The sequence below is a fragment of the Eurosta solidaginis genome, chromosome 2 (genome assembly GCF_040869045.1).
Source record: "Eurosta solidaginis isolate ZX-2024a chromosome 2, ASM4086904v1, whole genome shotgun sequence".
Taxonomy (NCBI): domain Eukaryota; kingdom Metazoa; phylum Arthropoda; class Insecta; order Diptera; family Tephritidae; genus Eurosta; species Eurosta solidaginis.
In genome coordinates, this window is record NC_090320.1 from 9107347 (window position 1) to 9124225 (window position 16879).

Here is a 16879-nt window from a genome sequence, read left to right on the forward strand (position 1 = left end):
TAAAACTTACGATAGATGAAGCTTGCAAACGTATAAAGAATTATATATACGACCAGTCTTTTCAAAATTTTTTAAATTACTCCAATACAAACCAAAATCTGTATGCCACCATCTGTCCTTCTAGGAGGAATTTTGCGTGGTTCAAAAATTTTAAATTTAATCCAAAAGACATCAAAACCTTAAACCGTATACTAACCGGACATACATATGATAAGAAATATTTAGTCAAGATCAAAGCTACAAATTCGTCTCTATGTCGCTGCGGTGATACAGATTGCTATGAGCATCAAACCTTCCAATGCCCACTTTTAAACAACATTAGAGTCACCTTCAATGTCTTTAATGAAGCACATAATTTTAAGGAAGTCTTTAAAGACAAAAACAACGCCAAAATCACTCAATTAGTAAAGTTTTTCCAAAAAGCTGATCTTAAATTTTGAAAAATAAATTAAATAAAAAAAAAAAAATCTAAGACAATAATAATAAAAGCAGCTATCATAAATACACATAAAAACTTTTACTCTGTTTATATTTTAATGTTCGTCTTATATGTTTTTATGTTTTTTGTACATAAATCTCGATTCCACCTTACTCAAAAATTTTTTTTTATGAATAAAACTTCGAAACAATTTTACATAAATTTCAAACTGCAATTTTCATTGCATTCATCATTAACTGCAATTCTCATTGCATTCATCAAAATGCAACTTTTTGCAATCATCAAATAACTGCAATTGTCATTGCAATCATCAAATAACCTTTTATACAACTGCAATACTCAGTGCATTCATCATAAAATCAACAGTTGAATTCAAACAAGTACATAAATGAAAAACACATATATAAATCACCAAGCAATACACTTTGCATTCATTTCATCTACAACGCCCTGTGGATCTCAAAATCAATACATTTTACTTTGGTTTTAATCATCAACACGCTCATTGTGAAATAGTACAAATAGCAAGCTGCTACACAGGGTTCTGGCCTTGTTGGTATTACCCTTGTGTACTAGTGGAGCCAAAGTTACACATACACATTGGAAAGTTAATCCAGTAATTAATCATTACATACCTTGGACAATAACCTGGAACTGGGACTTTCAATTATAAGAAGGTCTTCATCCATACAACCAAATCTCAAAAAAAAAAAAAAAAAAAAAAAAAAGTAATTTGAATAAGGAAATAAGTACACTAAAAGGGATATAGCAAGTATGCATTATTTTGATTGCCTGTGCCGAACTTGTATGCAGGAGGTAGCTGAAGAGTCCTCGAAAGACGCAAACACTAGACAAAATCAAAGTTGGATGTGTATATTTGATACAATTGCTGAATGTGACGCTTTACTTATCGCAGAGCTACTGACCAATACAATACCACAAATAGAAGTGCAGCTAAGTGACCTGCTGCCAAAGAAAATTTGTTTTAGTTGTCTGGACCAATTGCAAACTATTTACCGATTTCAGCAAATGTGCATACGATCCGATACAAAAATGCGTGAACTGATTACTCAAGGAAATGTGGAATCAAAAATGTTTACAACGCATCCCTCAAGCGTAAAATGTGAAATAAACAACAGCAAAGTTCTAAAACATGAGGCACATATATCAGCTACTGAAGAAACCGTTGAGTTTGCGTCGGTGAACACTTTATCAGAAACACGACAAATACATTCTGTGGACCCACTACACCACATCGAATTTGTAAAGGAAGATTGTGCAGAGGATGCTAGCACATTTGTTAAAAATGAACCATGTGATGAAAACAGTATTGAATATAACGATGATGTAATCCCGCTTGCAATGCTAGCAGTATACAACAAAGTTTTGAAGGTAGATAAAGAGACAGGAAAAGTAAACTTGCTGTGAGTACCACTTGCCTTTAGATATATTACTTCCAATCAGTTATATGCACATACGTATGTTTATCACTATCTACAGTACGTCCCAACATAACTGTCACCTATGCGATGAATCTTTTGAAAAGGAACGCTGTTTAAAAAACATTTGAAGCAACATAAAAATAAGAGTAAAGAAAAAGGAAAGCCTGTGCAGCACAAGAAGAAATACGAATCTTATCGTTTTAAATGTGATATTTATAATCGCCACTTTCATAAACCTGAATCTTTACATAGTCATCGACTGACTCTTGCTGTGCAAAAGGATAATCAGCAAACGGACAATACTTGTGAAATTTGTGAAAAGGCATGTAGCTCGAAGCGTGCATTAGTGAGTCACAAAAAGAATCATCACAATCCAGAAAACTCAAAGAAAATTTTGAAACAACATCCTTGTGAATACTGCGATAAAAGTAAGATTTTTGTTTTAAGTTTAATAAGTAAAAATTTATTTACCCAAATTAAGAAATTAATTTACAGGTTATAATAGGTGTGATTCATTAAAGGTTCATTTGCGTACACATACAGGAGAAAGGCCGTACTTATGTCCTGAATGTGGCAAAGCATTCAGTCAAGCGGGGTATTCATTAGAGGATAGTAACAAAAGTTCGCTGAGTCTGCAATTTTTTTTTTATTTTAAAAAAATACTTATCATTTTCTTTCTTTTTGATTTTCAGAATGATGAGTTGAAATTCCACCAGCTAAAATAGTTTTCTGCTAAAACTAAAGATATTGCACACATTTTTAAAGAACGCTTTATTATCCCTACATATTGTCTTGTTTCAAGACAACAGAAAGATTAGAAAGCTGGATCGGTTGGTTCTATGAACCCATTGCAGCATATTTCCTTTGTCAGCCATTTAATTTACGTAGATAATAGCAGACGCTTAATTGTAAAGTACAAGCAGTTATCTAAGTTTTCGGTTTAAATGCAGAACTTACTAAGCCTAGAGCTAGAGCTTTAAGACGATGCACTTCAGGGCCTCATAAATTTATTAGAATAAATGGCGGCTATTTGAAAAAGACTGAGCAAACTTTTCTTAGTCCCCTTTACATATAAGTACTTATATTCTATACTATATTTTATACATTTTATCCTCAGAAATCTGAAACAGCATCGCTTACGCCACAATGGCGACAAGTCATTCGAGTGCCCATACTGCCCAGCAAAGTTTACTTGTCCGAATGATGTATGTAAACATAAAGCAATACACGTAAGGATCAAAAGACACATTTGCGATATTTGTGGTGCTAATTTTGGCATAGCGGGTGACTTGAAGCGTCATAAAAATATGCATAGCGGTGTAAAGCCGTATAAATGTGACTATTGCGAAATGCGGTAAGTTGTACTACTTTTATAAATATATAACATAATTTTATTTTGGTACTATCTAATAAAGATTTCCTCGCATGGAATATCAACGAGTTCATAAGCGTATTCATACAGGAGAAAAACCCTACAAATGCAAATACTGCGAACGCGTATTTGGTCAAAGTAAAAATCATATTAAACATTTACGTATCCATCTAGGTGCTAATGTCCTTAGGTGTGAGCTCTGCCCGTTGACATTTCGTTTGGCTGCAGAGGTGCGTACACACTTTGCTATTCATAAAAATGAAGATCCTGAGACATGTGAGCGAAATTTAAATGCTTTGAAGGAGGATGAGGTTAAATTGATATTAAAATGTGCTGAGTCAAAAATTACTAACTAGTATCTAGCGGTGAATATTTAGTTTATAAATTATATAAAAATAATTTGTTTAATGTACATATATTTTTGAATTGCCATTTATTTGATACTTTTATTATCCAATACAGAGAGGATAAGATACCCAAGGATGATAGGGAATTTGTGAAAACGTCAAGTTTGGAAATTCGTTTTTCGGTATGACAAACTTTCGTACAATTCTGTGTAGCTAACGATATTTTCTTTTAAATTTATTTGAAAAGACATTCATTACTGCAAAGATCGTACCGAAGGTATGAACTGGAGAAGTAAATAAAAAGAAACAGTACACAACGGCGCTAAGATCAAATCACAAACTTCAACGCAGGCATGGCAGCCATGTGGTTAATCACTTTTATTTCCTTATTCAGGGCTGTCTCACTCTGTTTCGCAGTGCAGTTTTGCGTTCAAAGCATGCTTGATTTGAAAAAAAACGTATGTCAGCTTGCTGCGCACTAGGGGATCCATTAATTTAGCCCTTAGCTTCCGAAAAGCGACTTGAAGGATTTTGCTGCTGCCCTGCACCTTAGATGGAATTAAGACAACCTTGAAGTTAAGACTTTTGACGAACGTTATACCTAAGATGTATTCGACTGATTGTATAGCGCCAGCGCAATTCCCTCGAGGAACTAGGGGGTGGGGGCGGGTTGGCTTATAAGGTTCAATGTGGTCATATTAAATCGTTCCTGAAATAGCCGGGCATATACCGTAATAATGCTTGTTACCGGATCTATATCCGACAAAATGTTGATGGTTAACTTCGATAACACTTGCCAAAACCTTCGGGGATGGTATTCATCGCTAAAACAACATACCTAAGATATTCCGTCCGGCAGTCAGTAGCGTAATACATCAACGTCCAATATTTGCGTCATCTTCTCTTTCCGCGTCGTGAAGATAGTGGTCATGGAACTTGGGGGTGGGGAGGGAGGGATGGCCTGAAGGTTTAATGTGGCCATATAAATCGTTCCCGATATGGTCGGGCTAGCACCTTAATGGTGCTGTGTTACCGGAGCGTACCGGATCTGTATCCGGAAAAGAACCATCACATCGATAACACTCCCCAAAGCCTTCGGGGAGTAACCTTATCGCTACAACAACAACAACAACAACAACAATTAACATGATAAATTCTATATTTCATAGGCCTAGTAAGTACATTCTCTTCTAAATAGTTCCCATGCAATGTTTTGAAGGTTGAAAGTCACAGATGGCATAGTAAAAAGCATGCCACATTACATAAATCAGGTGAAGCTAGTAATGAATACAAGATTAATTCTCTAAGATAAAATATATTAAAATGGAATTTTAATGTCTATTAAAACCGCTAAATGCCCTTATAGCTCTGTTTAAGGTTGGTTTAAGACATTGTTTTAAAAAGTAGCTATATTCTAGATAATCGATTTTGATATGATATCAACGCCCTTAGTATCGTGTGTAAAGTTATATTGGCACCTGGTGAAGCTGCTGCTGTACTACTTTGCGAATCGTCTTCGCTTGGTTTCAAACTATATTCCAACGACGGTTTCGGATCAACATCTACATCCTTCATATCGTCTTCCTCAGTTTCTGATTCATATTTCTGTAATGAAAAGTGATGAATGAAAATTTTAAAAACAATTAATACTAGGCGTAATCCACAGTTTACTTAGCGCTTAAGTTCCATAAAGTGGCAGTGCATTTTTACTTTGGTTTTGTTTTGTTAACATTAGTACCTAAATTTGATTTGATTTACGCGCATTACATACAGACATACATACATATTTGCCATAGTAAAAGCAATAATCAAAAACTATTTTTAAACAGATTTCATTTAATTATACAATAATAATAATAGAAATTCATATTTGCTCTTGTTTTGCTCTTTGCTGTCACAATTTCACAGTCTTAAATTACCCTTTCCCTGTATTTTTTAGGCTCCGCCGCTTGTTGGAGCATATTTAGGGTAACCCTGTAAGATGGAGGAGAACGTTTGTGTTTTTACAAAATTTAAGCAAACTTAGACATGTTTTGCAGATACAAAAAAAAAAAAAAATACAAAACTATAGAAAACTGTGTAGCAACAGACGCTAGATAAGAATGCATAAATTCTAAACAGTAACACAATGCAATGCTGTAAATTTCTTTATCTTTCTTGACAAGAAACCAATAAAAATTCAATCAATTCAAATTTGCCAAAGGTACATACAAAGCCTAAGCTGTAAGCTAAGCTCTAGTAAATAAATCTTGAATATTCAAAAGCATAATATTCAAAAAATATTTACACAATGAAATTCTAATGTAATAATTTTGCAAAGCAACAATACGCAAAAAAAAAATATTTAGCGCATAAAAATCTAATTTATAACAATAGTATATTGTGCTTATCTTCACGGCGCACACACCTTTTGTATATATTGACGACGAGCTGGTATGGACAAATGCAAGACACATGTCGCTGCATCATCAAAGATGCATGGTATTGGCTCCTGGCACACAACGCCGCTCTTCTCCACCTCACAGGCTCGAAATAGTATCTGTTTCTTATCTTCCAAAATATGTTTGCGACAAAATTTGCAACAAGGCATAGCACGTTCGCCGCACTTAACACCACCTTCTGTGAACATGCATTTGGTGAAGCTTGGTCCCTTTTGTACATAGCCTTCGGTGGCTCGCGAGCGTTTTTCCTTAAATTTCTTGTAGAGTACAGCCTCAACGCCATAGCGACGATGATAGGTATTGAGTGCTTTAAGTTGATCATAGAGTATACGCTCTTTTGGTGTGTCCTTCAGTTTTTTCTCTACATAAATCCACACACAAATAATTTTTTTTTTTTTTTTTTTTGGGGTTTGGTTGAATGGCACGGACGTTAGTCCATAACGCCAGGTTATATATCAGATTGTTTTTTCTTCAGCTTGTTGTTGTCTTCGGATTGTTCCTGTTTTCCGTTTGTTGTTTTCTTTGTAGAGGTTGGTTTAGTTTTGCCAGGATGAATCTTTACAATGATTGCTTTGCCTTTGTAACGAAATTACAAAGATTGTATGTTGAACGATAGCTTTCATGTACTAAGTAGGGTTGCATTTTTTATATCTGTTTTATTGATTTGGTTTTTGTCTTAAAGCGAAAACACATATGTTGACTTTTAAGTGCTTTGAATTTATACTGTATCGCGAATGAGATCAGTGGATACGTATGAATGCCCATTTTGGCATGTTCGTTTAAATGAAAGTTTTGTATGTACATATACATATAATTATCGATATTGGTATCTTGAAGTTTTATATTACAATAATATAATTAAAAATGAGAAAAGTATACAAAAGTGTATATTGCTCTTGTAATTTTTGATCACAGATTTTAGAATTTAACTTGTGCCTTTTTTAAAAATGAGGCAAGTTGAGTAATTTTGGTTGTGTTGTTACCACTAAAAATATCTTCAAAACTGAAGTTGTTGTTAAATAAATTGAATTCAGATCTTATATCATTTAGGTTTCTGCATAGGAAGGTTTGGTGATAGTAGCTGTCTGTTTGACCACAGCTACACCGTGTCGAGTTGATTGCCTTTATTTTTTGTAAGTATTGCTTGTCATAGGTATGACCGGTGAGGATTCTATTTATTGTTTTAATTTCTGTAGTAGGTATATCTATGTTTTTGAACCAAGTTTTGTTTTTTCTAATGGGGTATGTTGTTGCGAATAAGTTGAGTTTATCACTCGCATAATTTAAAAATTCTTCATACCAGTCATCATGAATATTAGTATTTATTAGCTTGAGAGCTTCGTCAATTGTAAGTTTAAAATTTTTATTCGGACTATTAATCGTTGCTTTTTTGGCTATTTCATCAGCTTTTTCGTTGCCTGGGATACCTTTATGGCTAGGTATCCAGACAATGTGGATCTGTCTAAAACTATAATTCATGATGTCTTGATGAATATTATATACAATGCTATTGGTTGCTTTTGGGTTTAGGAGTGCTTGGCACGAACCCAAACTGTCCGTAAATATCACCAGTTTATCACATTTGTTATTTATGGCTATGTTGATGGCTTCTTGTATAGCCATCAATTCGCCAAAAATAGATGAGGATTTAAAATTAAAATTAAAGCTATGTTCTAGATTCGAGGAATAGTTATATATGCCACATCCAGTCGTGTTGTGTGAAAGAGATGTATCGGTGAACATTATGTGAAAAAGATTGGCTTTGTAGTCGTTTAGAATGCTTGAGAAATTGGCCTGAACACTTTCACTTGTCATATTTGCTTTCTTTCCAGAAAACAATTTATCTAGTACCACCAGGTCAGAAATAGGACACAGTACATGGGGATTCACCACGTCAAGGCTGTCAAGAATCGCAGAGAAATGATTGTAGGTTTTGGAGTAGCTAGAATTGAGACTAGCATTATTGCAAATGGAATCCTTGATAGGATCATCATATGCAAAAATTTTTACCAACTCTTTAGCTGTCAGCCACGTTGCACGTTCAGAGGCAGGAAGTTCATTTGCAATTGCATAAAGCAAGGGAATGGGTGTGGAAGGGGTGACTCCTAAACACCTTAGAAATTTATTTTGCAAAGTAATTATTTTCTTGGTACTTGAGTTAGGGCTATTGGATGCCGTGGTACCACAGTATTCTATTTTTGATCTAATTAACGTTTTATAAATATTTAAAGCTTTTTGTGGATGTAGCCCTGATTTAATATTGGTGAGATATTTGAAAAAGTTAATGTTGTTGTCTGTTTTTTTAATTACAGACTCGTAATGATCTTTGATTGTGAGGGAACTGTTTATGATTCTTCCCAATATTTTTAAGTTTTGAACTTGTGGTAGTGTTTGGTTGTGAACACTAATTTGAATATCTTTTATCGGGCCTCTATTTAGGTGCATAATTTTTGTTTTACTTGAATTGAAGCTTAGGTTCAGTTCAGAGCACTTGTCTGCAAACCGGTTTAGGGTATATTGTAGATTTATCTTGGCGGCATCTATGGTTTCACCAGAAGCAACAAAGAAAAAATCGTCTGCGAATTGATATATTTGAGTGTTGGTATTAGTAGTATCATGAAGTTTGGATGTATAAATGTTGAACAGTATGGGAGATAGACAGCTACCTTGGGGAATTCCATTGTAAATATTAATGACCTCCTTGCCTATGTTAAGAGTTCTGAGGGCTAGGAAGTTTGTTATCCATTCAATGTATAGCTGATCAATTAGTAGTTCAGAAAGCATATCTTTAAGAGCGCTTATGTTGACGCAGTTGTATGCGTTGGATATGTCGGTGGAGCAGAGAATTACATGTTTTTTATCATTTTTTGATACACTGATATTGTGTAGGATGTAATTTAGACATACAGAGCATGATTTGTTTTTCCTGTAAGCAAAGGAATTTTTGGGAAGGCAATTGTTGGTTTCTAGAAAGTTGTATAATCTGTTTTTTATACATGAATTAATAATTTTTAAGAGTACAGGTATTAAGGAAATCGGTCTGAAATTTTGATATTGACTGAGATCAGCATCTTTTTTTGGAATCGGAACTACTTTAATTGCTCTCCAATGGTCAGGAATTTGATTTGATAAGAAAAGGTCATTTAGTATTGTTTTTAAATTGTTTAGTGTCAGCTCTGGTAACGCTTTGATCATATTGTATGAGATGCCGTCAATACCCGCAGCAGAGTCCTTTTTTTTATTGGCCAAAACTAGTTGGATTTCTTCAAATGTGAAAGCTAAGTCAAGGTTTGGTTCCACTTCGGTGTTTATTGCAAGTCTTACAGAGTTACTTGGTACTTGGTCATTTAACATATTCAAGAAATCTTGATTGTAGTTATCACACCATGTTTGAGAGATATTTTGACTGAAGTCACCTCTAAGGGCCTTTACAAATTTCCACGCACCTTTGCCTTTACTCAGATCTAATTCTTCAATTTTATTATTGAAATTGTTTTTTTTTGCCCTTTTCACATCTTTTTTCCATTGTTTTTTGGTTGTGATAAAATTTTCAAAATTTTCGGGATTGGGGATGAGTTTGGCCTTCTTGAATGCCACAATAAGAAGTCTGTATGACTTGTTTATTTCCTCATTCCACCAAGATTTGGGGACTCTGTTATTCTTAACAACATATGTAGCATCTTTGATTTCATCTTTGATTTTTTCTTCAAAAACACCTAGAGACGAGTCGCATTCGAGTTCACTTAGTGACTTGATAAGTTTTTTTTTGGAAATGAATTTAGTGATGTATGTACTAACGTTGTTAGTTTCTATTGTAATAGGAAAGTGATGGCTTCCTCCAATTCTGGTTTGATCTACAGAGAATTTGTATATGAAATTGTTATTGACGAAACATAAGTCGAGTACTGATCCGTTGTTTGTACGGATGTCACTTTTAAATGTGTAGGTGCCATCATTTATATTGGTAAAGTTGGATTGTTGTATGAGATGATTTAAGTGCTTTCCCTTATTTGACTCACATGTGTCACCCCAAGCAGTGGATCTTGCATTAAAATCACCAATTAAAAAAACATTGTTGTATCGTTCTAAAAAATTTAAAATTCTGGAAATTTCACCAGTGAAGTTACTGGTATTTATATTTGGAGGGAAGTATACGCTGCAAATTATTATGTTTGGACTTAAGTTTTTTGTTTGTATAATTAAAACATCATATTCACTATTGAAATTAATTTTGCGGAATTTGATTTCTCTTTTGACAGCTATGGCTACGCCACCATAGCCATCATTCCTATGTTTTTTACATAAATTATAATTGAGTATTTTTCTATGAGATGTGTTTCTGGATAAAAATACTTCGCTTAAGCAAGCGAAGTCAAAATTGTATTTGTTTAGGTAAAATTCTATTGTGTTTATATTAGCTTTTAATGATTGACAATTATATTGCATTATTTTCATGATTTTTGAAGGGATTTGATTGTTGAATATGGAGGGTATCTTTTTGAGCAATTATTGCTTCAAATTGGCCTTTGAGGCCTTGAATTTCTTCAAGAGCGTTGGAATTGTTATGTTCTAGAGATATTTTTTGGGAGATTTTAATTAATTGATTTATGAACTTTTCAAATTGGGATACTAATCCTTTTTGGTATTCAGGAGAGTTGAATACAGGATTAATTGGATTTTTTTGTCTAACTATTTTGGGAGGAGATTCTCTGAGAGGTGGGGTTTTGTATCTTTCATTGCCCTTTTTGGCCACATGGCTATATTGTTTTTTGGTGAAATTTCTATTTATTTCAGTGTCTTTATCAACAATATTTGAATATTCATTTTCCAACGCAGGGAAGTCTGTTTCCTCAACTTCAAGAATTTCAAATCTGTTACCACCACGAGGGTAGTACAAATCCAGTGCCTCCTTTCTTGTTAGCTTCTTGACAGCCCTGACGCGGGCAATCTTTGCTTCTTTTTCCCACTGTGGGCATATATTCCTATCTCTGGCAGAGTGGCCCTGATTGTTGCATAGAATACAGGTGTTAGATACACATTTTGGATTTTGACATTCAGCTTTACCACATGTTAAGCAACGTGTCTTCGTTTTACACGACATCTTTGTGTGACCAATTCTGCCACAATTTTCACATTGTCTGAGGGAGGGATGAAAAACTCAACATTTAGCTTTGTGTAGTTGTATATAATGTGGGTAGGAATGTTATTTCCTGAAAAACCAATTTTTAAAGTCATAGTCGCAATATACTTGTCAGTGTTGGGGTCTTTTCGTGTAAAGCGTTTCACCGACACTATAGGTATAGTCGTGATTGCTTCTTTGGCAACATCATCATCTGAGAAGCAGAGTGGGACTCCTTTTACAATTCCGTATATTTCCAAGGCAGTTCTTGGAATGAATGGTTTCAAGTCTCTTTGGATGACACGTTGGTCTATAACAAAGTTATTAGCATGATATGTACTTTTGAAGATAATTTTATATAACGTTCTTCCAATGGCTTGGATGTGGTCAATGTCTTTTATACGCAAGTCTCTTATTTGACTGAATAGTGTGAGACCATTTGTCATTTTTTCATTTTTCAATGTGGTATGTGACGAAGAGTCTACTAGCACAAAAATTTCACCTTGGAAATTTTGAGGGTATTGTATTAATGGTCTGTCCTCATATTTTTGTCTTGCACTGTTTTGTGCATTACCTATATTTGTGGTTGTAACTGTACTTATGTTTGGGTTCGTGCCCTTAGCTGTGTCTGTTTCATTTCCTTCCATTTCTACACTACCACTAGCATTGCCTAATGTCACACTACTATTGTTGCTTTCTTCTTTCCCGCCATTTTTGGCGTTTTTGGCGCCTTTTTTGCTTTCATCATCCCCAAATTTCAATTCTATATCCATGGCTTGAGCCATGTTGAAATTAACATTAGAATTTTCATTTGCTTTGATGGATGCAACACTCGATTTTTCATTGATTTTGGACATTACCTTGCACATGGAATCCCCACCTTTATATTTCACCAAACCCTCACTACTAAGCTCAAAGAAACCAGTTACATTTTCATTTTTTTCTATTTTAGGTTTTTTGTTAGCTCCGGTTGCACTAGGTACATCCTTTGCATCCGTGGACGTCACCGACCGTCGGGTCGGCGACGCCATAGTGTCTTTAAGATTTCTAGGTGCCTTGTAAGACACCTTTGCCTTTTTTTCTTTGGGCACTGTAATAAATTGCTTCTTTCTTTTTTTTTTTATTAATTTATCCAAAAGTATACTATATATTTTTTGTCACACAACCAAAATACTCACCAATTTAATATATGTATCGTACACAATAAATTCAACTTGAGAACAGTTCTAAATATATTTGTCACACACAAAACTTGTCAGTCACTAACACGCAACACTTAAAGAAAAACGCGGGACGATCCAATTTACTCCACGATTAAAGTCCGAATGCACACACAAATAAAATTACAAATTTCGTTTAACGTTTGCAAATTAGAGCTGGAATCATATTGATAGCCAACTTCTTATTATGTTATCGATTATTTTAGCGCTTTACGTAGTTGCCGGACACTAATTACCACCCATTGTGAATAGTTAAATGATGTCCACACTATTTAAGTATGAAGAGAAATAGTTTAAAAAGTAAATCTCAAAAAAAATTTTGGACGATTATTCAAGGTTCTGCCATTCATTGCCTTATAATTACGTTTGAGCATTAAAAAATCTTGTAGATAATTTACTAATAATGCACAAGGGCACAAACGCCAGACAACAATGAGAAGTATCAAACCAGCCAAAGGATTATCAAAAAAGAACGTTGTTTTCGTTGAAACTTCACAAAAAAATAAATATACGAGTTACATAATATTTAAATTTTCTGTCAATTGTTCTCTATGCTTCTTCTAAACTAGATTCTCTGGTTTAGAAAGATACCGTCATGGAAATTGAAGGCATGTATTTGGATCAAAAGGTTGAACCAAAAAATATCGATGATTTGGGATTCACCTCAAAGCATTGTGTTGCTGCCGCTGTCTGGCCTACACAGTTACGTGAGTTGAAATCCAATTTAGAAGGAAACTTTTTTTTACATGAGAACCAAATTACATGTTAAGTACTTTCGCAATTCGCGTTATACAACTATCATAAAAAATGGTAGTTTACTTTATAAACATCTGTAAGGTCTCTACCAATTTCCGGAAAAGAGCTTTGCACTATAAAGGACTCAGATCAACCCGCGACTAGAGCCAACTCCTAGTCATTTGCCATTTCATGAAAATGAAATGAAATGTTTGATCTTTCAAATAACTCCAGTAACGTGCATAAACTAGAATTAATCCAAGACAGAGCATTACTTCATTAGTAGGTAAGATATGGGACGTGAAAGCCTCTGTGTCCACGAAAAGTATTTGCAATTATCAGCAGATAGGAGTCGAACTAGTGATACATTGATAGAGTCATATCTGTTTATCTAAAAATCATTGAACCATAATACTATTTAAATTTATGCATAACCTGCAGCTGGTTTTTCGAATGATCAATGAGCTGTAATACTGCTCAAGATTTTCTCCTCTGTTCTCTGAGCTTTGATACTCCTATCAGCATCATTTATTTTTTCGAGCATTGGTGTGCACTTTTCAACGCAACGTATCGATTGACATTCGAATACAATGGTCGCTTTGTTATCACTTGATAAGTATTGCACAGAATTTATTGCTAATGAACATCAGCGCTGCAGAGACCCGAAACCGTGAAACCGGCTCCTGAGTCCAGAAAATTTATTTTCGTATGGGAAAATTTAGAACTAAATTTGTGATGACGGTTCTTATCATAGGAACTATTGAGCCCCTATGGCTTGGTTTCTCAGTGCAAGTTTAGACAATAGTTAAAGTTGACAAGAAGGTTGAAACCATGCCAATTCAGTCATTTGCATACAACTTTCTTCCTCGTCGTAGTTTAAAATTTCCGGCTTATATTTAAACCTTGACAGATAAGCGCCATATGCCAAAAACACTTTAACCTTGGTTTCGCTTTCGATTCCACAAATTCTGTGTGGTATACATCGCCTTAACCATGAATTGAATTTATAGGTCAAAGGAAAAGGATTAATTGTATATCCACCTTTACGGCGTATAAAGAAGATTCATCGTACATCTTCAATATGTAGTTAAAATAGCTACCCGAAATTGAAACATTCCAAATACTCGGGTCTACCTCGAACCAAGTTCGACGAATGCGGTTGTAAAAATATTCGAAATATCACATCACCAGTGGGCATGTCCATATGCAGATTTCGCGTATATGTCTGTTTATTGTGTGGGTTTCTTATCTTTCCTTTATTTTACCATAAATGTCTTTATCTCTTGTGAACTCGGTTTTACTTTGAAAACGATGAGAACGGAAATCAAATCCTAGATAATTATGTTTTTGCGTCACATTAAATACATTTGCAAAATACATTCATTCATACACACTTTTGTGGTGATGTAATGCGGGGTGGACAACTCCAGGTCTATTGTGCTTTGATTCTATGCATCCACCCGTGGGTTTATAATTTTTAATGGCCTATAGCTTGGTCAGCTGATATGGGAATATTTGATATGTTTGTGTGAAGATTATAACTCTCACTCGAGAACAGTGGCAGATCTAGGGGGGGTGGCTATGGGGCTAAACCCACACCACCCCTCCGTCCGAACTAAGTCATTACGTGCAAGGTTGAGGTATCATACGTGCGAGTTACGTGCATTTTGCACGTAACGGCATACTGAGGACACACGGTATGGTTTTAAATTTTGTATGCCAACATTTTTCTACTGTGAATATTTTTACCGAATGCATCTCGCATTTTTTACAGAAATTTAATTAAACTCACTTTCTTATGGTTAGGAAGCTCTGAAAGTTCAATTAAATGGCATAGAGGGCTCTACTCGTTAAAAACTTAACAGCATGTTGTCAGCCCCGTCCTTACTTGTTATAATTATATTTATATTTTTTAATAAAAAAAATACGTTAAGTAAGCAGTAATTACTTTGTTCCGACAAATATAAGAAACAACTTAATGCCGGCACATATGGCTCGTCTTGTCATCGAAACGACTTTCATCCTTTCATCGCTTTCTTCATTTTCGAAGTTTTCTGCTGTTGCTGGCACTTGCTTTTTTATTAAATATCTGATAAAAAAATTCTTTAGTGGCGTTTTATGCAAAATATTTCCTTACCTTTTCATTTCTACGTTGTGTAAGTCATAACACTTTATAATCGATTAATGTTTTATTATCAGCTGATTACCAAGCTGCCGCATCATCATAACGAAAAAAATAAAACTAAATGTCAGTGTCATTTGATACACACATTACAAATTTCACAATCCGAGTTGCCCAAATAAAGTTGGAGCCAAAAAGGGCAAACATTTTAAAGAGGGCAAAAAAAAAAGAGCTAGGGGTTAAACCCGAATTACAGAGCTACAATTTACTACCCTTTCCTGGACTACATGATTTCTTCCTTGACGTCAAGGTTCAAAGGTGAATTTTTGAAAATACTGCCTCTGGAGGGACTGATTTCAGCATACTCTGCAAGAGTAACGATTGAAGAAATTGTACTTGCTGCTAAAGTTTATAAAGAAGATCTCACCAGTCACAATGAGACAGTGCTGAAAAATGAGATTTTATTGTGGCATAACCATTGCAAAAGTGATCCATTCAAGAGTGCTCAAACAGCTACTGATGCCTTGAAAATCATTAAATCAGCACACTTTTCTTCATTTTTTCCAAACGTGACGACACTTTTGCAAATATTTGCGACTATCCCCGTGATATCAGCGACCGCGGAGCGTTCTTTTTCTGTTCTTAAGCGCTTGAAGACTTATCTGAGAGTCAATATGTCTGAAAATCGACTGACTGGCCTGGCACTAGGGAACGTCCACAAAGAAATATAAACGGACATTGAAGAAATAAGCGATCTTTTCTGTAAATCGAAGTCCCGGCGACTCGAATCTTTGAATTGGTCGATAGAATATTGAACCAGCAATAAGTGGGTTTGAAAGAAATGTTTTTATAACTATTTTTATATGGTTGTTATATCATTATGCCGAGTGTGCTGAATAAAAGAAGAACTTCATTTCAGAAAATATTGCTTGTACTTTATTAGTAAGTTATTTAATTTTTTTAATTTTTAAAATCCTCTTTTTGTCATGTCATTTTATATTCTATATGCATTTATTTAACACATCATGGAAAACAAAATTTAAAAATGAAAAAATTTCAAGCCCCCACCAGTACCAAATCCTAGATCTGCCACTGCTCGAGAATAATTGCTGTTTCGGACTCGCTCTTTGCCATAAAAAAGACGATTCTATCTCTTAATAATTAAAAAATTATATTTATACTTTTAATCTATTGTATTTTGTGAAACTTTATTTCTCAGCTTTTCTCAGCTGATGAGTTTCTTTGTAGCTGAGCGGTTTTGGATCTCGGCGCTTAAGAAGCTACTGCCTGTCAAAGACTCGGTAACAAAACAAATTTGAAATAACACATAAATAAGACTTAGGACCAAAAAAAAAAAAAAAAACAGGATTAGCCTGGTTTCATCGGGCTACTTGAGGGCAGTGCGCTGCCACAACGTCCGAGAAAAAAAAAAAAAAACAGCGGACGGGATAGGTAAGGAAGGCTCAGCCCCGAAGATTTTACCATAGACATCCTAATCAAGCGCGAGGCTGCAAAACGTCGCAGTACACAGCAATTGGGCACGCTCTGTATTCGTGTACTGAGCTCGCTAGATTAAAACAAAAGTTACTAGGAATAAAATAGCTATCGAATCTATTTTCTAATATTTGACAAGAGGTCTGAG

At 34.8% G+C, this 16879-nt stretch overlaps 1 protein-coding gene across 1 annotated transcript; it reads right to left on the reverse strand.

Annotated features, from left to right (window-relative positions):
- Positions 1–4895: 4895 nt before the first annotated feature.
- On the reverse strand, positions 4896–9574 carry dgt1 (dim gamma-tubulin 1). Its single transcript, XM_067764317.1, has 2 exons — positions 6008–9574; positions 4896–5205 (listed from the first exon to the last, which is right to left on the reverse strand). Exons 1-2 carry the CDS (start codon positions 6227–6229, stop codon positions 5008–5010), a joined length of 420 nt encoding a protein of 139 aa, XP_067620418.1. The 5' UTR covers positions 6230–9574; the 3' UTR covers positions 4896–5007.
- Between the last annotated feature and the right edge of the window lie 7305 nt (positions 9575–16879).